The sequence below is a fragment of the Fusarium musae genome, chromosome 1, assembly GCF_019915245.1.
Source record: "Fusarium musae strain F31 chromosome 1, whole genome shotgun sequence".
NCBI classification, from domain to species: domain Eukaryota; kingdom Fungi; phylum Ascomycota; class Sordariomycetes; order Hypocreales; family Nectriaceae; genus Fusarium; species Fusarium musae.
The window spans coordinates 661,219-683,502 of NC_058387.1; the positions used below are offsets into that span (position 1 = coordinate 661,219).

Below are 22,284 nucleotides of genomic sequence, written 5' to 3' on the forward strand. Positions count from 1 at the left end.
ATATGGGTGCTCTCTCGCAGCTCTGTCACCGATCGATCGTCTTGAAGCTCTTGGCCTATGGTGTTCTGCTATGTTTCAGCTCGAGCAGCCCCCGCGAGAGAAAATGAGCCGCGTGTCAAGCTCATTATTGCTTATCCGTAGGATATTGCTCATCGCCATGCAACTTCTCACCGTTTCCATTTCACCTGCTTTCATAGACTCCACGCTGGGCCCACGATTATTATTACCTTAAGAGGAGCTATTTCTTGCAATCTCACCAGTGCTGCGCTTTTGGGTTGACCGCCTAACCAGAACGAACCGTGCAGTCGGTTTCAGTGGGCTTTTCGCTCAGCCCTACAGATCGTCTGGCATGAGTGAAGCATTTACTGCTCACTCGTGGCGTAGCATCTTCAGACCCCGGTTATTGACAAGCCTCTAAGGCCTCCATTGCTGACAGTAGGAACATTCCTATTTTGTCTGACGCTCTCTCCTTTTCTCTTTCTCATCATTGCTTTTGGTTATTTTGTTACGAAACGGTTGAATATTCGACACCATCCTCACGGCGATCTTATCTCGAACCGATCTGTGACCGTTGTAAACCCGCGATTATCAATCAGATTATATCCGTTGATTTGCGACAACCCCCAGCCTGAAGAGGCTGCATTTATCCGAGTTACATTTTGCTCATGATCGGCGCCCCTCACGGCTGAACGATACCATCTCGATCCGCTGTCGCATTTCCCCTCAGTTCCATGATCGCACAAGATGAGGAACTGGGGGTGTAGCTTTTGCCTTACCTCGGTCGTTGGTGCATTCTGGGCTTTGGGTGTCGAGGCGGCCGACTACAGAAGACATGATGGCGTTCATCGTATTGAGAAGGAGGCGCAAATCACACAGCCAGCGGGTCTTGCTCGACGAGCCGAAGCGCAATGTGCGACGAGTATGAAATTATGCCCGTCGAGTCTGGACGGAGGATGTTGCCCAGAAAACTATGATTGCGCCAAAGAGAGCTGCCAAGCGACAACGAAGGGACCCTCGACGTGTGGAACAAAAATAGGCTGGCATGTTTGCGCTCCGGTCTATGGAGGTTCGTATTCTGGGAATGTCAAGCGTTTGTGAACAAGGCTCACATATCATAGGAGGCTGTTGTCCTGACGGCTACCTTTGCGAGACAGCCGATAATTGTGTACCGCCCTCTGGATCAGCATATACGTACGATTGTCCAGCTAGCCAGTATTTATGTCCGTCATCACTGAGCTACGGCTGCTGTCCGAATGGAATGGCATGCGGCGTGAACCAGTGCTACTCTTCTGATCCTGTAACTGTCACAAGTACTATGGTCATTACAACGACAATAAGGGGGGAGCGAACGACTTACAAGACGACAGCCGTGACCGTCGAAACACCAACAGCTCCTACGGCTCTTCCGACGGTAAATGCTGGGGAAGATAACGACCAGGCAGTTCTAAAATACTTCCCTTCATCAATCCCCAAAGTCAGCCCAACGAGCTTATCTGACGATGACAATGGCGATAAAGGAGGCCTTTCAACTGGCGCATTGGCTGGTATTATTGCCGGTTCTGTGGCTTTCTTGATTATCGTATTAGTGGCGGCGTTTATCATCATCCGCCATCTGAACAAGGTTGTTGCCGCTGTCGCCACACCAAAAACATCGGACAAATCCAACGGCTCAAATAGCCAATCTCGACAGACACGGGAGTACAAGACAGCAGACTCGGCCGTCGATGAACTAAGCATCGATCCATTAATACACCCATCACTGATACCTCCACGGCCGCGAAACCCCGGCCCTGACTCTGCAGCAACTTCACCATTCGGTCTCGCCAGTGCAGATCACAGTTCTACTGAGCCTACGCCAGGAGGTAGCGGTTACCACGCGGTACCAGGAAGTGGCAACACCAGCAGACATGCTAGTTTTGATGCAATGGGTAACAGGGACGATTACTTCAGCGCCGTAGCTGCAGGCGAACAACATCGAATGAGCCATATCTCTAGACTTACTGGGTCGACGAGGAACCGTTCGAGTACAGATTCACACGGGACGTATACCCATGTTCGGAACTACAGTAATGCTTCGGAAGGATCTGATGGTTCCCCTGGAGTGATGGCAGTTGCCCATCCCACGGCAGAGCTAGAAGCAACACCATATGTACCAGAACTGCCGAGTTCTCCGTCATCGGTGGTATTCCCAAAAGATGAAAGGCGAAGGTCATCAGGCAGTATTGCTAGTGTCCCGAGCCGACGTCCTGTAGCTCAGCGTCAGTCGGTTGGACCACGAATTCGAAGTGATTCTCTGGGTCAGAGTAATCTCAGCATTGTGAACGAAGAAATGCATGGATTCTATGGGCCGAGTGAACACCTCGTTGGTCAAACGGACAGCCATCGGCCGGGAACTCGAGGCTCCGGTAACAGGCAACCAAATGCGCCTATGGAACCTCCACGACCTGTGGCTGAGGAGCCATAACTTCAACCAGTGTGCTAGTTTACTTTATATATGGACGTTCAACCTGGGTTCGGTTTGATCGGGTGGAGGAGTTTGGATATTGGAAATTTGACATAGCGTAGCATGGCGTTCTATACTGGGTTCTTAATCTTTGGGCCGGAAGGGTGACTAAAGAGGTCTATGTAAAGAATACACGAGTATATGGAGTACCTGGGATTGTTTGCGCCTGTTACTTTGGTTGGTGCAACCGAGGGCTTTCGAGCTGACTTTGTGAAGCTTGGTTATACATAGTTTTGAATATCTATTCCCACAAACACTCTCAGTCTTGCACCTTGTTATGAGCCGTCAAACTTTGCTTTTTCCTTAGGAGATCTTGAGATGCATCTCATATATGCTTAATTTATAGACCCGGAGCATCGGGTCGCTAGAATGCAGCTGCAAGGATAAGGATGTTATGTCGGTATGTTGACGGCTGCTTGAGTGGCGACTGGGATGTAAATTACATGCAGGAAACTGTACGTACATTCCTCAATGTGTGGCTTGTTTTGAAACTGTTCTTGTTTGAGATACAGATATATTGATAATCACCAGCAGCTTAAGTTTGCTCAGGGTTCGAGTAACACTTGTAAGCGTGAGTAGTACCTTCGATAGAGCGGGCTCGATCTGTGAAAGCCACCACTGAAATGTGATAGATATCATTTCAATGAGACGCCATTTTTTTTTCTTGGCCTGTGGTTGTTGATTGGCTCTTCCTCATACAAAGACCGGTGTGATGTTGGGCCGCTTACAACTTTCAATGTTTTTGTTCTACTGCATTTCAGCCGCAAATCCGAACTTCACCTTTGTTCTATTGCACTATTATCAATAAAACAAAAGTCTCAAATGGCCTCCAGCATCGTCCGCCATTTGTATACTTGGTTTCGGCCCAGCCTGGTAGCGATCTTCTATCGCAATATACCATGGGCCTTGCGCTGGCGGTTGCTAGTATTTCAACCAGCTGCCCTCCTCACATACTCCGTCGCCACGATACCATGTCTTTTATATCGCTCATACACTGTTGAATTTCTCAATGTTGCGCCCGGTCGTTATGTTCGGGCACTGATCTTCAAGGCTCCTGGTGTTGGGAAGGGGAGAGCTCTCAGGCCACTTCATGTAAACTTTCATGCTGGCGCTTTCATGGGTGGCTTGCCAGAGGGCCATGCATACTTCGACCAACTGGTATCGGAGCAAACAGGGGCCATTGTTGTTGATGTTGAATATCGCGTGGCACCGGAACATGTTTTCCCTGCGGCCATTGACGATGCTGATGCAACAATCAAGTGGCTACAAGAGAACGCCGAAGAACGCTGGGGAGCAGATCCAACTTTAATGACCACGAGTGGCTTTTCTGCCGGAGGAAACCTGGCTTTCGCGGTCACTCAGCATAAAAGCTGTCAGGCTCCATCCCCTACTGCTATCAAGGCCATCACAACTTTCTACGCTGTTATTGACTTCCGTCTGAGTCCTTGGGAGAAACCGCATCCAGACAACATGCCCAAGAATGACCCGGCAAAAGTATTTTTGCCTCTCTTCGACGCATATGCAGCACCTGCAAGAGCAAAGCACTTTGAGGATCCAAGGCTGAGTCCTGTCCTTTCAGAAAAGGGATCGTTGCCAGAGAGGATTCTCCTTGTCGTTCCTGGCATCGATATCCTCGTTGCAGAACAGACTGAGTTCGCAGAGAGAATCAACAACGAGGACGGCGAAAGAGAAGTTCAGAGAGTAGAGATCTTGCATGAGAAAGATCTGTTCCATGGATACTTGGAAGGTGAGTCACCAAACTTTCTCCCGAATTCAAACACTAAACTTTATAGTCCCTGATATCGTGGTTAAGCGGGACATCAAGCATCGTGCCTACAATAAGGCTATTCAATTTCTCAAGGAGACTCACAGGAAGTATGATTGGACCTGGAACGCCTGAATCTTACTATATCAATAACTTGGCATCTCCTGTATGGCTGGTGCGTTAAACTTGATTACACACATAATCTTAACTCTATCTTGACCAAATCATAACCCAAATTTTTATTATATACTTTTCTTTTTATACTTTTCTTTTTTCTTTTTGGCTAAATTTTAAGTGAATAATATAAGCAGGTTTAAGATAAAAGAATGAACGCGGCCATTTTCTTCCCTTAATTTTCACTTTTACTTCCACGCAAAGCCTTCGACTCCAACAGCAAGCCGCGTCCTCGTCTCTCACAATGGCTGGGACTCAGGATATGTCAAGCCGCTGGATTTGCGGAGGCCGGTCTCAGTTGTCAAAGACAAAGAGTAACTCGGACTCATTTTCCTTCAACCTACCCGCTGATATCTTGCTCATCGTTCACGAATTCCTCCCAGCAACCAGTCAGCTGTGTCTTCTAACAACCTGTCGCGGGATAAAAGTACTACTAGAGCACAGAACAGTCCTGTATTCTCGATTGACACATGAGCAAAAACGGGAGTACAAAACATTTGTCATACGACAATTTCCTAATGCCTGGCTTGCTGAAGACACGCTCCGTTTCCGAGAATTTCAAGAGGAAGACCTCTACCAACAACCGCAAGGGCCTCCATTTAGGGATCAACCAGGTTGGGATGCAAATGAACTTTGGCGATTCAGAGCTGGAGCCTTGTTAATAAGGCATAAGCACGTACGGATGAGCCTCATATACCACCGATTGGAAAAGAAGACTCGCCGGCAGAAGTCGTTTCTCAAAAGTCTCCTAGAGCCATACCTCACTAATTTCTCGCCATGCTTGGAAATACACCCCTCGGAAAAGAATGGAGTAGTAGGCCACTTTGAGTCTCATCCCAAGCTCGTCTCTGGTCGATATCTTCTTTTCAACCAATGGACCTTCACCAACACCCTGAGAAGCGGGACGATAGCACTCCACAAACTCGACCGCTTTGGAGCTTGCACACATCAGGGAATGTCAGACTTCGGCTGGAAAGCCTTCCTCTCACGCCGGAAGCGGTATGCGGAATTTGGTTTCCAGCGGGAAACAATACAACTCGCTAGAGCATCGTGGCTACTTCCACCTGTTAGGCGAAGCGATGAGTTCTTCGAATGCGTCTGTGAGGCAATCAAAAACCCTGGACGTCAGGTAGATGGCATGTGCCCGTACTGCCTGACGGAGTTTTCGATTTGTATGACAACGAAGATGATGCAGATCCGTGTGTGGAAGGACTTGGGGACTGAGGATTCGTGTTGGAGTGCGGTTTGGCAAACACATTTGGGGGTCAGTGATCCTCAGGGTCTGCCCAGGGGTAAAGACTGCCTCGAGATTCGTTCTCGTTATGGGGATACGGGTGTGGAGGGACAGTAGTGGATGAGAAAGTATTACTTTTCATGTTTTTGGGGGATAAAAACGAGGCATCTCATTGCTAAGGTAGTTGCTTTACCAATGCTGTGTCAGTTTGGTATCACATTCGGTATGGTTTCCGAACAGTGAGTCTTTAGCGATCACTCAACTTTATACAATTTAGAGCAACACAAGAATATGCTGTGTATAGTCTGGTGATCGAGGAATGCGGCAATCTATGGAAGTGAAACACACCTTGATCCGACGGGCCGTTCCTGGGAGTGGAGGTTACCCTAAACTTGATGTTGGAGGTGACACTTGCTGAAAAAGGCTCGGGTCACGAAATGGAGGGGCAAACCAAGGAGTTATATCATAGTATCACCCAATCGTGGCCTGACGTGATAAATGTTGCAGATAAAGCCCCAACAGCAAGGGTTTGTTTGTTCGTTGCTGGGCATCTCAGTACAGTCCGCAGGGGTTACAAATGTTATTACAGGTACTTAGATTAGTCATTCTCAGTGGCCAATCTATGCTAATCACTCTAGTATTATCTCCATCTATATATAAGAATAATTACCTCTTATTAGTCTTCTTTAATTCCGTTGTAGCAAAAATACCTATTTAAATCGCGGAAATGCACATTTGTAACCCCTGCGGACTGTAGTCGATCAGAATGGGACCCAGTGTTGTCCAATGGAATGACATCACCTCTATTTGCCCACTAACTACCTAACAGGGAGAGCTAAGAGCTTGTGGATTGCTCTCTCACAAGGGATAAAATACCAACGAAATGGAACTACAAATCAATTAGCAAAGACAAAAGGAAAATGTCCAAATTAAACACCATCATCACTTACAGTCTCAATTATGAATTTCAGCCACTCTCCGTTTGCGAATCTGACCGTTGTCTCGACATCCCGCTCAGGGATCAACGTCCACAGACGCTGTCGACCCAGCAACCAACGTAAACAATGACCGGGGCCAGTCCCAACGCCCTCGACCAACCATCCGCTGCCACACAAGCCCAGCGTCTGTCTGGGGGATACCTACAGTACAGACTAATATCTGCACGATTCCAGGAAGACCCCTTGACCTCTCTCTCTCTCTTTTCTTCCTCTTCCTCGCTTCAATATCCATCCCCTTTTCTTTTTTACCGTTCGTGTGTGTGTCACTTAAAATACTTGAGGCACACATACGAAAAGGCACAAATCACTGACCGCCCTCACCCTCAGATGCCCCGACGTAACAGGGCTGAGGATCTCGATTTCGAGATTCATGTTGATCCATCTTGCTTGAGCGATCCTATGGACGATAACGATACAAGGGCCCCCGAGGAGCCGAAGGTGGAAGTGGAAACAGACCACGATTCAAAGAACGACTCCCCTGCCAAAGAGCTTGATAACGACATTGATACGACAAACCACACCGACTTACCAACTGAAGTAAAGGCCGAGGCTACGGTCGAAGCTAAAGAAGAAGATCAATCTACTATAACACCAAAAGAGACCGAGGAGGAGGCCCAAGCTGATCAAGAGTCATCAGACTCAGAGGCCGACTCAGAAGTCGAATCAGAGCCTGAAGCTGAACCAAAAGAAGAAGCCAAAGCTCAAGTCGACACTGGAGATAAGCCAGAACAACCAATTGAGGAGCCAGCAACAGAGTCAGAAAACGAAGCTGTACCTGCTACATCTGAAGCTGAAGCCGACACGGCAGCTACAGCTACAGAGCCCTTATTAGACAATACAAAAGATAACGACGAGGATCCTACCCCTGCTGAAGACGCTGCTACTACTGAGGCCACGCCTGCGGATACTCTAACCGAGGACACCCCTTCGGCAGATATCCCCACAGACAACATTCCTGCCGAAGACTCCACCGCTCAGGACGAACCTATCGAAGAGGATAAGGACAAATCTGCTGAAGCTGAGGTCGAAGCCTCTACTGAAGTCAACGAAGAGAGACGCTTTTCTGAGACCGAGTCAGACCGCTCAGGCTCTCGGCGTGAGTCCTCTGGCTCCTCAGGATCCGAGTACTCAAGCCGTCGACACTCTGGTCGCTCCGAAGCTATCAACGGAGTTGCTCGTGACATTGCTTCACAGATCGACAACCACGAGAAGCGCGAGTCGTTGAATAGCTACTCTGGAACAGAAGATACTGGTTACATCTCTCATTCAGAGTCGGTCAGTACTCGCCCAGGCCCAAAAATGTCGACTGCTGGTATGAGAGGCGGTGTAGACGAGGCTGCTGAGAATAGCTCCCACCATGAGCACGAAGACGATGTTTTCAGTGATCGAAGTCCTCGCAGCTCAATGGGATCTGTCTCGGAGACTGATAACAGAAAGGCTCAGGATGCCATGTCGCGGATGACCAGGTCGCCTCGTGTCTCAGGTGTATCTGGTATTTCCGGTTTCTCAGAGTATGACAGGGAAGAGGAAGACTTTATCCCTACTATCCGAGGCAACCCTCGTCCTGTCTTCCGATCACCTTCTTCTGTCAAGGCCATGCAGATGTCATCGCCTCCAGGCTCAACAATTGGTTCTCCTCGATCAAGCCGCAGAGCACCTCTCTCTGCATCCCGACTTGGCTCTCCTCGCTTCTCAGAGCAGTACTCTCCTAAGAAGACACCGCCCCGTTTCAAGCGATCTACACCGCCCCTTGTCCTTCTTCACGTTACATTGCTTCCGCTACGGTGGCCGTGGGGTGACGTCCTCGAGAATGCAGATGCAGATGATCTGAGCAAGGAGTGTAAGGCTATACGAGATGCTTGGCGATTGTTGCAAGACCGCATGGCAGACACCACTGTAGAGCGTGGTATCCTCCTGCCACACCCTCAGAGCGACTACGAGGTTCTCGAGGAGAGGCTGCTAGAGGCTCTTGACCTTCCCATGAGGCGTCGTGCTCGTATCCTAGAGTGTGGCCATTATCTTGGTCCCTCCAACGAGATGACAATAGAAGAATCATCAGAGGAGGAGAGTGAGGAGGATGAATACCAACAGCAAGAGGAAGAGGAGCGCCGATCAAGTCGTCGCTCCCACGCACCGCCTACACACTGGTGCAAGACATGCAAGTCGGACATCAATTATGAGTCGCTCGGTCGTGCAAAGGTCTTCCGCGTCAAGGTGTATGCCAGCAATGGTCTGATCCGCGGTGGCGCCTGGGAAGCCTGTTGGAAGGAGATGGAGCGGGTTGATGTCGAGATCGAACCTCTTGTCGACGCTGTATCGCAGCACGAGCTCGTGTCTCTGGAAGCTGACCAGGAAAGAGAGTTGGCGATGAGGGAAGCTGAAGAGGAGGAAAGGTATATCAGATTGGATGAGGAGCATCGGGAGTTTGAGGAGAGGGAGAGAGGACGTCTGTCTAGAAGACGGGGAGAGTCTCGTAACCATGGCGAGGATGTGAGCCATATGAGCGAAGGAAAGTCACGTATGGAGAACCATGATACTTCTCGTCATGATACATCCCGTCATGAGGACTCTCGCTACGACAAGTCGCTACATGCGGAATCCGTTCGTGACAAGTCAGCGTACGACGAGTCACTCCATGAGCCTTCTCACCACGAACTCTCTCACCACCAGCCTTCTCATCATGAAGAGTCTCTCCATGATGTCCCGGAGGCTCGTGAAGCATCTATTCACGACACTACCAAGGATCATGACCAAAGCCACATTGCGAACGACACCCAGCCTGCTGAGGAGCACTCCGCTGATGTTACCAAGGAGTCCATGAAGGAGCCCGCCGATGATGTCGAGGAGTCTTTTGCTGAGGACCAGGATGATGAAAAGAGCCGATCATTTGAAGAGCTCGAGAAGGATATCGACGATCACCTTCAGGAAGAGCGTGAGAGGAGTCTGGCAGAGGAAGCACGAAATGCCGAACCTACACCTGAGCCTTCTCACCTTGAAGATACCAACCTGGAGGCTGAAGAGTCATCTATCGCCCCCGAAGACCCCGTCGACTCCAAGGATGATGAGGTAGAGCGTCTGAGGAGAGAGGAGGAGAGGTACAGGGAGATCTACGGTGATGCTCCTGCTCCCAAGGAACATCATCAGGAGTCCCAGCGATCTTTCAACGAACAACAGCCACAGCACAATGAACAACATTACGCTGAGCGCAGTCGCTCTGCCGCCGGCAGCCACGCGCCCGATTATGCGCATGCCGCCCCTCGAGTACCCACCGCTGAGGAACGTCGCCAGGCAATGAAGAGTGCTACTCTCCCAGAGCTACTGGCCGAGTCAGCTCGTGTAGCCATGCAGGACAAGAAGAACATCTTGATTGGCTTGCTGAGTGTTCTCATTCTTCTCCTGGCGATCCGTGGAAACACTGCCCCTCAACAGGATCCCAGGAATTTCCAGACTGTGGTTATGAATCGGGAAGTGCCTACTGTGACAGTGACCCAGGCCATCAGTATCCAGGCGACCGAGGCCGCTCCTCAGATTGCTTCTTCTGCGGATCCTGTCGAGGAGGAAGAGGAGGAGCGCAGTGTTGAGGCTTATCATCCTGAGGAAAGCATTGTTGTCAAGGACAACCCTGCTCAGAACAATGCCGCCCAATATGAGCAGGTAAACAACAATCAGATTGCTATTGGTAACTCTTATCAGAGCCACGATGGCTCTTCGACTGGATCCGTCGACCCGTGCGCTTCTTGCTCAGCTCCCTCTCAAGGATATCACGGAGTTGAGGCGCCTCGAGAACTGGGCGCTGGACCAGCCGCTGAGTCGCCTGAGACCGAGAAGCAACCTACTTGCGAGGAGCGCATTGTTCGTATCGTCGAGACAGTGACAGCTGTTGAGACTGCCACGGTCAAGATTACTGAGTATGCGACTGACATTCCATCTCAAGAGACACAGGCTGCTGAGGCTGTTGAGGAAGAGAAGGTTGAGGAGAGTGTTGCCCCTGAAGCAGATGATACAATTGTGGCCGCCGATGCCCCCGTCGATGGTGAGGCTCCTGTGGAGGAGACACTCCCCACAGAGGAGACCGTCGTTCCATCTGAAGAGGCTGAGCCGGTGAAGGAAGAGGAGAAACCTGCTCAGGAGACTGTGTCGCCTGACGAAGAGGCCCTTGATGAAGTCGAGCAAGAGGCTGATGATGCGGAACCCAGCATCGAGGCCGAGGTCACTTCCGAGTCCGCCGCCCCGGAGGCTTTGGGCTCTGACGAGGAAGCCCCCGAACAGGCTGCGGAGCACTCGGAGGAGGCTCATGAGCTTTAAGAATTTGCAAGCGAAGCCATGCTTTATATGCCTTGATGTAAGTTGCTACGAAGGATATACCTAGGACGCATTCGTTTTTTGATGAAAGAAAATGAGGGATACACATGTCGTTTTTAGGTGCGATGATAGTTTGAATGATGCATGAAGGGTACATAATTAGGAACCTGTTATGGGGACTATCTTGGTCAATATGATGAGAATAGACACGTTATGCTTATAAGACTCTTGGTCCCCTGTGATTTGTTTGTGAACTCAATGTGATGTAGCGATGTTTTGTGATGCTTACATAGGGTCTATCAAGAACTTGGAATACTTGGCATGGCCTGGTATATACATCTCATGAGGCCATGTATGATCGACCCTTGATTAGGTCTCGCAGGGCTATTCAAAGCCTGATATAGACATCCATACAATCGATCCTCCACTCCCTCTTCCCCAGTAAGTTTCTAAGCCACTCGATCCCCAAGCCCGACCACTCGGCCCTCCTGGCAGCTAGATCATCACTAGCAGATTTTATGATGGCCGCGACCGTAGTGTTGGCCATATCGAGGACGGTCGAGTTGAACGTGAGGTCCTCCCCTGACGGCGAAGTAAACGCTACGTCCGGTGTTATCGGACGCGGGAGGAACCAGTTACTGCCAAGATCGAAGAAGCATCGGTCGGACCAGTTGCACGAGGTCAGGAAGAGAATAAGGAGTAGGATGGAGCAGTACACGCATGGCCGATTGAGGAAGTACGTGCAGATGAAGAAGAGGAATATGAAGGCAGGCGAGGCGTTGGTCGGGATGAATAGGAGAGGAAGCCAACTGCATTGCATTCCACGATGGTTAGTTTTCTTGTGTCTGGAAGTGAAGAGTGGTGGGCATACTACCTGCGAAGACAAAACATGCTGGGCGATAAATTATGCGATGGATGAAGGTATCATGCGGCGTTGGATTGCCTAGGAGACGGACGGAGGATGTTTAATCGTGATGTATTGCGCGCGGGCGCATGAGGGTTTGTTGAGAGGCTCAGACTGGAGACTGGAGACCCGGGAGGAGGATTTGGTGGCGGTTTAAAGGTGTTACGTCGTTTTGGAGGGTGATGAATGGGGGTGATGCTGTATTGGGTTTAGTGTCTTGTTGAGGCTCTGGGTTAGGTATTGATATCGTGGGATTGGCTGGGCTAGAGTGAAAGACTGAGAAAGAAAGATATTTGATGTTGTATTGGTGTTTGGTGTTTGCTCTTTAATGTTGTAGATGATGGAGTTGTATTTTTTTTCTTCCTTCCCATCATATATTGATTTGTCTGTGGCTGAGCGGTTATTCACAGCACATCAGAGGTTGTATAAGAGCACTCGATACCGCAGACAGCGATTAATATTAACACTGCATTATTATCATTGTTTACTTTTCAAACCTTGTCAGATGATTGATAACGAAATCTTTATGCTAAGGTATTGTGAGACTTTTGCATGTTGCTCCAAGTAGCCGTCACAGTCCAGATATGCAGCTCATTGGAAGTCTTGATTAAGTTTCCCATATACAAAACCTAAAGCGCCTAATGGGGAATAACCACAATTTGCCCCAAGATGTCCATCACCAAACTGGGGGATCCATTTTACGCTTCTGCAACTGCTAGATTCATGATTAGGTAATGAAAGGTCGAGGCCATCGAAGATCTCTAAAGGATGTCCGTTTCGGAAAAGAAAAGAAAGGAAAGGCTGGTCTCAGAGATTCTTCAACAATGTTGGGACTCACTCAGACAGCAGCGGCAGCAGCAAGCCACAGCAACAAACTGGCCCGTAGGTGCATATGCAAGAGCCAGGATCTCAAGTTCTTTCAGGCTCGAACCGAATCTTGGGCTGTTCTACTTTACTTTGGTTTATGAGTCACCAATAATGTACATGTCTCTGAGATCTGGATTCATTGCCTTGGCCAATAGAACTTGAAGAGGCGGTGACTTTGACAGCTGGCAGTCTGGGCGCTACCTTGCCTTGCCGAACTGGTTCACTCATATCCAGGGCATGGCTGTATGTATCACAGCTGAGGGAGCTTTACAGAGGTTGGGCCAAAAAGTCTTTACCTGATTAGCAATAACCCCTGCAAACCCTAATAGGGGTTTACTATTAAATTTATTAGTAATCTTCCTTAAGTGATTTTCTTACTATTTCTTTCCCTTTTAATACTAAGAAAATGCTAGTAAATAATATTATTACTTAGGCTTTAGTAGTAATACTAAAAGTGCCTACTAAAGGAAAGAAAACCTTTAAAGAGATTAAGTTAATAATAGGAATTTCTTAATATATAATTAACTTAATATATATTAAAGTAATTAAGAAAGGCTTTAAGCCTAATAAGTAGCTTTTATAGATTATTAACTCTTTAATTAAAGATAGTTAATACTTAAAGTAGCCTTTAAAGTATATAAAGGAAAATTAAGATTTAATTATTATTAAAGTTAATATAAATTAATTTAGTAAGGAAAAGACTATTATTAATATTATTAATAAGCTTAGCTTTTAAGGAATTAAGATTTTAAAGTTAATAATAAAGAAAATCTTTAAAGCTATAAAATATAAAAAAATAAAGCTAATTAAAAAGCCTAAATTAATTATAGTAATAAAAAAAAAGTAACTTAACTAATATATTACTTACTATAATTAGATTTTAGAAAATTAAAAAGTAATAATTTAATTTAATAAGACTTTTATTATTTTTCTTTACTATTAAGGTAATTATTATATTTAAAGGAAATCTAATAAGTGCTTTATATATAGCTATATTTATAAGTATTAAAAAAATAGTATTAAATTTATATTTTAAGGCAGTTTTATTTATAATAAGAAAGGTCTTTTTTATTATTAAAGTATTAAGATTTTAATAAAAAAGAAAGAAGCTATTATAGCTTTAAAGGTAATAAATAAAAAGCTTAAGCTAATTATAAAAGAGTAGTAAGAGCTTAAGAATAGTATAAGAAGGTTAAAGCTTTATAACTTACCTAGTTAGTAGCTTATATAGAATTAAAAGAAAGAGACTAGAAAGCTTATAAGAAGCTTAAAAGGAGGAATTAACTAGTAGTAATATTATTAAGTTATTTTTATTTTACTATTATTTCTTTTTATAAAGGAATATATAAAAGAGAGGCTTAATATAGTTATTTAAGAAGATTAAGCTCTTACTTATATTTATTATATATAGTAGACTTTATATAACTTATATAAAGTCTAGTACTTTTTTTAGTATTTAAATTTACTTAATTTAAATATAATTAAGCTAGTATAGCCTTATTTAAAGAAAGTAATAATAAAAAAAGGTACTTTAAAAAATAGAAAGGAAGCTATTTATAAGTAAGAGGCTATATAAAATAAACTTCTATAATTAAAGATTAAGGAGTAAATAGAGAGGATTTTTATATATATTAGAAAAATTATAGAAATTAAGGGTAAGAATAAGTACTTAAAAGGCAGGGATTATCTACTATAAAAATAATTATTTTAAAGTATTAAAGCTTTTACCTTACTTTTATTAATTTTAGTGTAGGTAAAGACTTTTTAGCCTAACCTCTATATATTATAGCAGCTACTTTTAAGATTCGATGCTATTGATAGAAGAAAGTTTAATACTTGATAAAAAGAACAGACTTTGTTTTATATGCCTTTTTGATGTAATGTTGGTAGATGATATTGCACGGCATCATCCGATATCATCCCCCTAGGTAGTTTGAGGTACCAGCAAATACAACACAGAGAGGACAAACCAACCAGCCCCTGTCAACCACGTCACTCCCTCACTCCCTCCAGGTACTTTAGCTCTGTGCGTTACCTTGCAATCGGGGAATAGTGAGGTGGAAACATGCATCCCTTCCCGTCACCTCAACATTAGGTACCTTGCTTGCCTTACATTGGATTGCACTGCTTGTAGCATTGGGCAAAGTGGGCTTCTGAACTGGCAACAGACTACAACTTTGGGCTCCAGCAGCAAAGGTAATCAGCTGGTTATCAATTTTATCGTCAATCAATCAAAACATATTGCGCAAAGCTGTTTCCGAAGGCCGCCCTAAACACTAGCAGACGTGCACAGATAATTGCTTAGGATCACCTCTGTTGCTTTCCTACACAAACCACACCTCTCACTGACTTTTTAGCTCATTGCTTAAAGTGAGGTACCATACCACTGCGGCACTGCCGTTACCGCTACTGTTACTGCCACCGCTACCAGCCACTGATTTGCTGGGCTGCTCTGCTCTGCTCTGCTCTGCGTTCCATTGCCTTACTTCACCGTCATCATCATCGGTTTCGCGACTTTGTTTTTTTCCTCCCCCCACGTCAACCACCTTTTTTTATCTTCATCCTCAACCTTCATCTCATCATTGAAAAAAGATTAAAAAGATAGAATCGCATCTACTCGTTTCCATTCTATCATCTTGATCTCTTTTCCTTCTTTTTCCCTCCCTCTTCGTCCCCTTTCATTCTTCCTCTTGGCGTCCTCTCGGAATCTGTTCGGCCCGTTTGCTTTTGCTTTCGTCCCGCGCTCCGTTTCCATTTGGGTTCGCCCATTTTCTTGTCGCTCTCTGAATCATCCACATTCAGAAAAAAACAAAGCCCAACAATAATCTCGCGGTAGCTCTTCTCGAGTCCGCAACCGCTCCCGCTACCCTAGGCTTGTCGCCATGGACAATCTCGACATGCCGCCGGCCCCTACGCCGCCTGTCAACAACATGAGCATGCCTTCCAATAACTCGGATCGCACCGCTAATCTGTTGAACTTGCTCAAGTTCAGCGGTTCAGGTGGCTCGCAGCTGCAGAGCCAGGCTGCTCACAATCGGGCCCAGGCTCACATTCAGCAGCAGCAGACTCAGCAGCCTCAAGAGCAGCCGCAGGAACCTGGTTCTCCCCAGCAGATGCACCAGCAGCTGTCGGACCATCAGCTCCATCAATTCAACCAATTCCAGCAGCATGCTCAGCAAGGTCGAGGTATCATCCAGAGCCCTCTCCCTGCTCAGATTCACCAGCCTGCGCCTTCTTCTGCTGACCCGACTGGTCTCTTGGCCGCCCTTATGCGAGGCGCCCACGAGCCGGAAGAGCCCAAGCAGCCCCAGCAGCCGCACCCTCAGCAAGCCTTTGGCAACGGTTCTCCCCCGGCCGATACGCGCTCGTATCTGCTCAACTTGTTGAACCGCCCCAAGCCTAGCCAGGGCGACCAGCAGCAATCCGCTCTGACTGAGACCACGCGTTCCAACAACCTTACACCTCAGTCTCCAGACCTGGCTCCCGCCGAGCCTGCTCGCTACTCTGGCAGCTATCAGCAGCAGTACCCCCAGCAGCATGGCAGCCAGTACTCGAATCAGCAGCACCGCCCAGCCGATTCCTACGCAGGATCGCACGCATCCGACTCCTTCCACCATGTTTCGCAGGATCAGACTGACACCTCGGCTCTTTTCCAGCAACTCTTGGGAAACCTTGCCCAGTCGTCTCCTCATAGCCAGAGCCATAGCCAGAGCCACATGGCTCAGTCGCCACCAGCTCTGCCTTTCCAGATTCTGAAGAAGGACTCGCCAGCTGCTTCCCAGCATTCTCACCACTCCCATCACTCCCACCGCCATGACCACTCGGTCGGTGCTAGCAGTGACCGAGCTGCTCTTCCCACCTCTCCTCACCAGATCCGTCGAAAGGCAACCAGAACGGCGTCTCTGCAGTCACACCCTTCGGTGAAGCAGGGTACTCCTCCGACCTCCGAATTCGACAACTACAATTCGACCGCCAAGGAGACCGTCGCAGAGGCTATCGAGGACATTGCTGAGCAGGTTGATCATGAAGCCCGGGAGGCACTTGAGCGCGCGGAGCACGAACGGACCCAGGCTGAAATTGCCGAGGACCTTGACGATATGCTCAACGCCAAGTCTGAGAAGGAATTCGAGGACAGTGCTCACATTGCCGCCCAGGCTATCCAAGCTGAGCTTGACCGCAGCGAGAATGAGGGAGTTCTCGAGGACGCCCTCCCACACGATGTCGCCGAGACTGTTCGCGAGATTGTTGACGAGGCCGCCCAGGGTGTTGCTGAGAGCTGGGAGAGCGCTGACCAGGACGAGATCGTCGTAATTGAAGAGAAGGAGATCCCGCCCGTCAAGGTGTTTAACTTCCCCATGAAGCCGTGGATCTCTATTACTCTTCAGGAAGAGGGCACCGACCCACGACCCTTGTTCCGCGATGAGACTATCATGGACATTGCCCGACTCAAGAAGGAGTTTGATCAGATTGATCGAAACCTTTACACCGCCACTGAGAACTACATGGCCTACGGCATGTCCAAGCAGGGTGGCCTGCGTGTTATTCGACAGGAGGATGGCAAGGATGCCAAGATCTTCACCGACACCAAGGACCGCATCTTCAACGTCGCCATGTCTGTTACACCCACTGACCATGACGGCGCTCACCGCGAGGCCATCATCGGTACTGGCATTAGCGGCACCGTCTACTGGGTTCAGATTCGTGATGGTGACAAGGATCACATTGAAGATGCTCATATGGAGCAGTATGGCTTTGCTCTACCTCCCATGAGCTCCCAGGAGGGTGATGCCCCTGGTGGTGTTCTCAAGACCCGTGCCCGCACCTCTACAATCCACCCCGAGTACTTTGCCGTCGGTCGCGGCAAGTCTATCAACCTCATCTGGCCCTCGTACATCCTTCAGAACAACCTGTTCAAGCCTGGCCACGACCGCGTTGTCGACACCGAAACCCTTGCCAAGCAGTGCTCCTTGAAAATCAACACTGGTAAGGCCGGCAAGGACTTCACCTTCAGTCAGGACGACTCTGTTATCGTCTCTCTTGACAAGTCTGGCCGGGTCAAGTTCTGGGATGTTCGAGACCTGACCGCTGTCAAGGAGGGCTCCGACCCGCGTGCTCCCATGCCCGCCGAGACCAACCTCGAGGTCAAGGAGCCCCTGATGACACTTGCCACCACACCTGAAGGTGAGAAGGCTTGGCCCACTTCGGTTCTTCTTCTCGACAAGCAGCGACCCTACCAGAAGCGATGTGCCCTGCGGTACATGATTGTTGGAATGAAGCAGAACCACACTCTGCAACTTTGGGATCTTGCTCTCGGCAAGCCCGTGCAGGAGTTCAACCTCCCCCACAGCAAGGAGTCGGATGCTGTCTGTAGTGTCATGTACCACTCAGCCACTGGCATGATTATCATTGGCCACCCCACGCGCAACTCGATCTACTTTGCGCATTTGTCGGCTCCCAAGTACAACCTCAAGAGTGTATCTCAGGCCGAGTATATCCAGAGACTCATTGCTCAGGACTCTTCCATCCCCCAGCCGGATAGTACCGCTGTTATTAGTGGTGTTCGTGAGTACTCGTTCGCTAACCGGGGAATTCTGCGAAGTCTTGACATTCTTGGCACTCCTGCCATGGTTCAAGATGCCGACGAACCCACTCTCTTTGAGCTGTACGCCATGCACTCCAAGGGGGTTGCTTGCCTACTCGTCAAGCAGACTGAGCTCGGATGGTCCAAGGACAACAAGGTTCTTGATGGTGTTGATGCCGTTGCTCAGGGCGTCGTCACTGTTTCGAAGCTCAAGGCTCCTCAGCCCGCCGAGGTACCTACCCCAGTCAGCAATGGAGACGCCGTTGTTCGTGTCGTTAACCGCGGTGCGAACAAGGAGAACGTGCAGCCCACCCCAGGAGCCCAAGCCGAGTCTAGCCAGCGTGGACTCGAATCGACTACTCCAGCCAAGGCCAAGAGTGAGCCGAAGGAGGCTGAAACGCCTGTCCAATCCGCTAAGGAGTCTCAGTCGGATAAGCCTGAGCGAAAGTCGCGGAAGAAGAAGAACGCTGCCAACCAGGGTGATACAGCTACTAACGGTGCTGCACCTCGCGCTGGCAATAAGGATGCCAAGACCGCGAACAACACCTCCACACCTGCTGTCTCTAGTGAGGCTTTGGATGCCGCCATTTCTGGACTCGAGTCTCGTCTCACCGTGAGTGTTGGCGAGACCCTCAAGTCATCGTTCAAGAACCTTCACGGCAAGATTGACGATGACATTCGCGTCCGTGACGAGAACTTCAATCAGCACCAGCTTAAACTCCTTGATATGGTTTCGGAGGTGTTGAATGAAAACACTCAGAAGGTCCTGGAGGCTCTGATCCACCACCAGTTCACCGAGCTCGTCATTCCTGCCATTGGCGACAAGGCTGGCGCTGCAGTTACCGATCTTCTGGACAACAAGCTGCAGCCTCATTTGACTTCTACCGTCCAGAAGGAGATCCAGAGCTCTCTTCCTCATGCTCTCAACCGATCCCTGCGCTCTGGCGATTTCATCAAGGCCATCTCCGACCGTGTTGGAAACTCGGTCGCTACGAGCGTGCAGCAGGAAGTTCTTGCGACACTGACTCAGCGCCTTACCCCGACGTTTACTAACATTGCAACTCAGGCGTCGCAGCGTGTCGCAGGCGAGCTTCATCAGCAGTATCATGATCAGTTTGAGTACATGAAGGCTCAGCACGCTTCCGACACCGCCAAGATCGATCAGCTTCTGTCGCATGTCACTCGTCTGTCGGAAATGGTCACAACCATGTCTGCCTCTCAGGCGGCGCTCCAGGCCGACTTCCTCAAGTTCAAACAGCAGCCTGTCCATGAACTTTCCGGTATCCCCCAGAACGTTGGGCATGGCCAGAACATGCCCCATCATGGCTATGCCAGCTCCAACCAGCACCATCCCCAGACCAGCCACGCTGGTAGCTACCACCCCAGTCAAGCTCCGAGCCAGGCCGCCAGCCAGGCCCAGCAGTATATGGGCAGCCCCCAGTACCTTCGTGGTTCTCAGCAAGTGAACAGCCCTCAAGCGTCACAGCAGGCTTCTGACTACGTCGCTCCCGCTTCCAGCGTCAGCGCCCTTGCTGGTGCCTACGCCAGCCAGCGTAACCAGACCGAGCCCGAGGCTGATCACGACTTGATGCAGCGCATCAGAATTGTTGAGCAGGCCATCCAAGAGGGTCGCTACCAGGACGCCATGATCCAGTGGATCCAGAGTGGACGTGAGGAAGAGATCTTCCGCCGTTGCCTCAGTCGCTTCCCCCCTACCAAGTTCGAGAATCTTCCACCCTTGATGCTGCTTGTTGTTATTGCCACAATCTCCAAGGATCTGAAGCCCAACGCTCGTCTCAAGGAGGAAGTCGAATGGATTGAAATGGCTCTCCGAGCCTTTGCTGAGAATCTTCCTGCTTTTGTAAGTACTCACTGTCTAAGTGATAACGACCCTTCACTAACGCGTCCTAGGAATGGGAACAACAGGGTGCTCGCGATGTGATCAAGAGTACGACTCAGACCATGCAGCTCCTTATTGGACGTATCCAGCCTCTCATCGGTGGCATCCAGGACGGCTTCCCTACGGATCCTTTCCTGGCCAACCTCGAGAGAGCCAAGCTTGAATGGATTATTCGAACATCCGAGCACGTGCTTGACACGTTCGGTGCCCCTCGACGCTACGAGTAATTGAGGGCTGTTTGTGTACAGCATAGAATTGTGGAGGAATGCGGTAGCCGATGACTACTCGGCAATCAACCTTTCGACTTGTCTAACGAAGTGGTCTGCGGAAACGTAGACCTTTGACGTAGGCTAGAAGTTGCAGCCGCAACGGTGTACATGACGCTGGGAAGGGAGCAATTCGGAAGCATTCACGATTTGTGAATACGACAAAAAAAGACATGAGATACATGTGCATTATCAGGAAGTTACAGATGTTTACGGCCTCGGGTCATGGTAATGTTTTTTTTGCCAGCCTGGTTTTGGGATCATGTTGCGGGCGTGCGAAAGCTTTTAACGTGCATTGGAGGTAATCGGTTTACTTTTGGTGCTTTGACTCGTTTTATTTCTCTTTCTTCTCTTTTACTTTAGTTCATTTCAAATCATTTCACTTCTTATTTGGGATGGAAATGCTATGATACCACGGAGAAAGGGGGGGAGGGACAGGATGGTGCGATGGCGGAGGTCTCTCATGACGAAACGGGGGAGCGGAGAGAGAAGACAATGTCTTGTTCTTCTTCCTCTTTGGTCTAGTTTTGATAATTTAATGTTTGAGTTGATACGGATACTGTCATGAATCATGTCTAATTGAGTGAGATTCGACTGTGTTTACTGGGTCTCATGATGTATCGAGGCGGTTTCGGAGTTAGCCTATCAATGGCAGAGCAGATATGAACAAAGACACTTGTTAGTATAATCTCTGAGATGCAGTAATTAATATGATTAATACATCGACATGAATCCAAGAACGAGAACGAGAGCGAAGAACAGAGAACGACTAGCGAGACGGATATGGATGGATAAAAGTGATGATCCTTGTAGACACCGGAACGTACGGATATTAATAGTGATGACAAGCTGCATGTTCTCGCCTCTCGGCAGACGAACTGGCGCCGTTAGTCAAGCCTTTAAGGTCAGACAAGCTTTTTTAAACGTGTAACAGATCAGCCCTAGAAAAAGGGGCAGACTCGGCGTGGGATCTGTGGTTCGATGTGATGCTACAATGCATCTGATGCTACTACCAGTATCATTTTGACTCACTTGTACCGTGGTCGAATAATATCAAGCTACACATGATCTAGGCTTATCCATAATTCATATAGGCTCCGTTGAACAGTGGTGAGCCTCAGTGTCTATATCTTGGAGAATAGCATGTTGATGATGAGATGATAGTATTAGTCGTGCCATATCAGATCATGCCAAGGTCCCAGTCTCCATATACCTCGGTTTCCCACCACGAAACTCCATTTCTTCAGCTCCGATCAAAGGAAGTGAAGCTCCGGCCCCAAAAGCTCCGCCTCTTCCGGATTTCGGACTCGGGAAGCGTAGAGAATCTCGGGGTGGTAATCTAGACCGAACCGCCGGGATTTCTATCTCCAACGGAGAAGCTTCGACAACAAATCACGATGGTATACACTTGACGTCAAAGAAAACAAGCTTTTTTTTCGCAACGTCTTCTCCATAATGATTGTAATTTCACTGCCTTCCTTTTGACCAATTACTTATCGCCATGTCGGGCCCTCAGCCCCAGGTGTAACCCTTCGGTGTTGATCGCGTGCATATTCACACTTGGCAACACGTCACGCTGGGAGATATGTGCCGCTGCAGTCACTCGACGGCCAAGATTGGTGTTTGAGTACATTAAGCTTCAAGGGCAATATACTGGGAATAAGATGAGATACAGTTGTGTTGGTTAAGCTTACTGCACTGTACCCGCCCAATGCTGAGGTGAGCTTATGCCTCAGCCACTGCAACGCGTTGTGTCTGTGAGATTATCGTACTCCGTAAGGCTTGGAGTA

At 48.5% G+C, this 22,284-nt stretch overlaps 4 protein-coding genes across 4 annotated transcripts; all 4 read left to right on the forward strand.

Moving 5' to 3' along the window:
* Positions 1-1,315: 1,315 nt before the first annotated feature.
* On the forward strand, positions 1,316-2,464 carry J7337_000232 (uncharacterized protein; the record flags this gene model as incomplete). The annotated part of the gene is made up of 1 exon (XM_044817995.1): positions 1,316-2,464. The coding sequence occupies one exon, from the start codon at positions 1,316-1,318 to the stop codon at positions 2,462-2,464; it is 1,149 nt and encodes a 382-aa protein (XP_044685697.1).
* Positions 2,465-3,619: 1,155 nt separating this feature from the next.
* Positions 3,620-4,403, forward strand: J7337_000233 (uncharacterized protein; the record flags this gene model as incomplete). Its single annotated transcript, XM_044817996.1, has 2 exons — positions 3,620-4,250; positions 4,297-4,403. The coding sequence occupies 2 exons, from the start codon at positions 3,620-3,622 to the stop codon at positions 4,401-4,403; spliced, it is 738 nt and encodes a 245-aa protein (XP_044685698.1).
* Positions 4,404-7,001: 2,598 nt separating this feature from the next.
* J7337_000234 (uncharacterized protein) lies at positions 7,002-10,979 on the forward strand (the record flags this gene model as incomplete). The annotated part of the gene is made up of 1 exon (XM_044817997.1): positions 7,002-10,979. The coding sequence occupies one exon, from the start codon at positions 7,002-7,004 to the stop codon at positions 10,977-10,979; it is 3,978 nt and encodes a 1,325-aa protein (XP_044685699.1).
* Positions 10,980-15,629: 4,650 nt separating this feature from the next.
* Positions 15,630-20,455, forward strand: J7337_000235 (uncharacterized protein; the record flags this gene model as incomplete). The annotated part of the gene is made up of 2 exons (XM_044817998.1): positions 15,630-20,189; positions 20,240-20,455. The coding sequence occupies 2 exons, from the start codon at positions 15,630-15,632 to the stop codon at positions 20,453-20,455; spliced, it is 4,776 nt and encodes a 1,591-aa protein (XP_044685700.1).
* Positions 20,456-22,284: the final 1,829 nt, after the last annotated feature.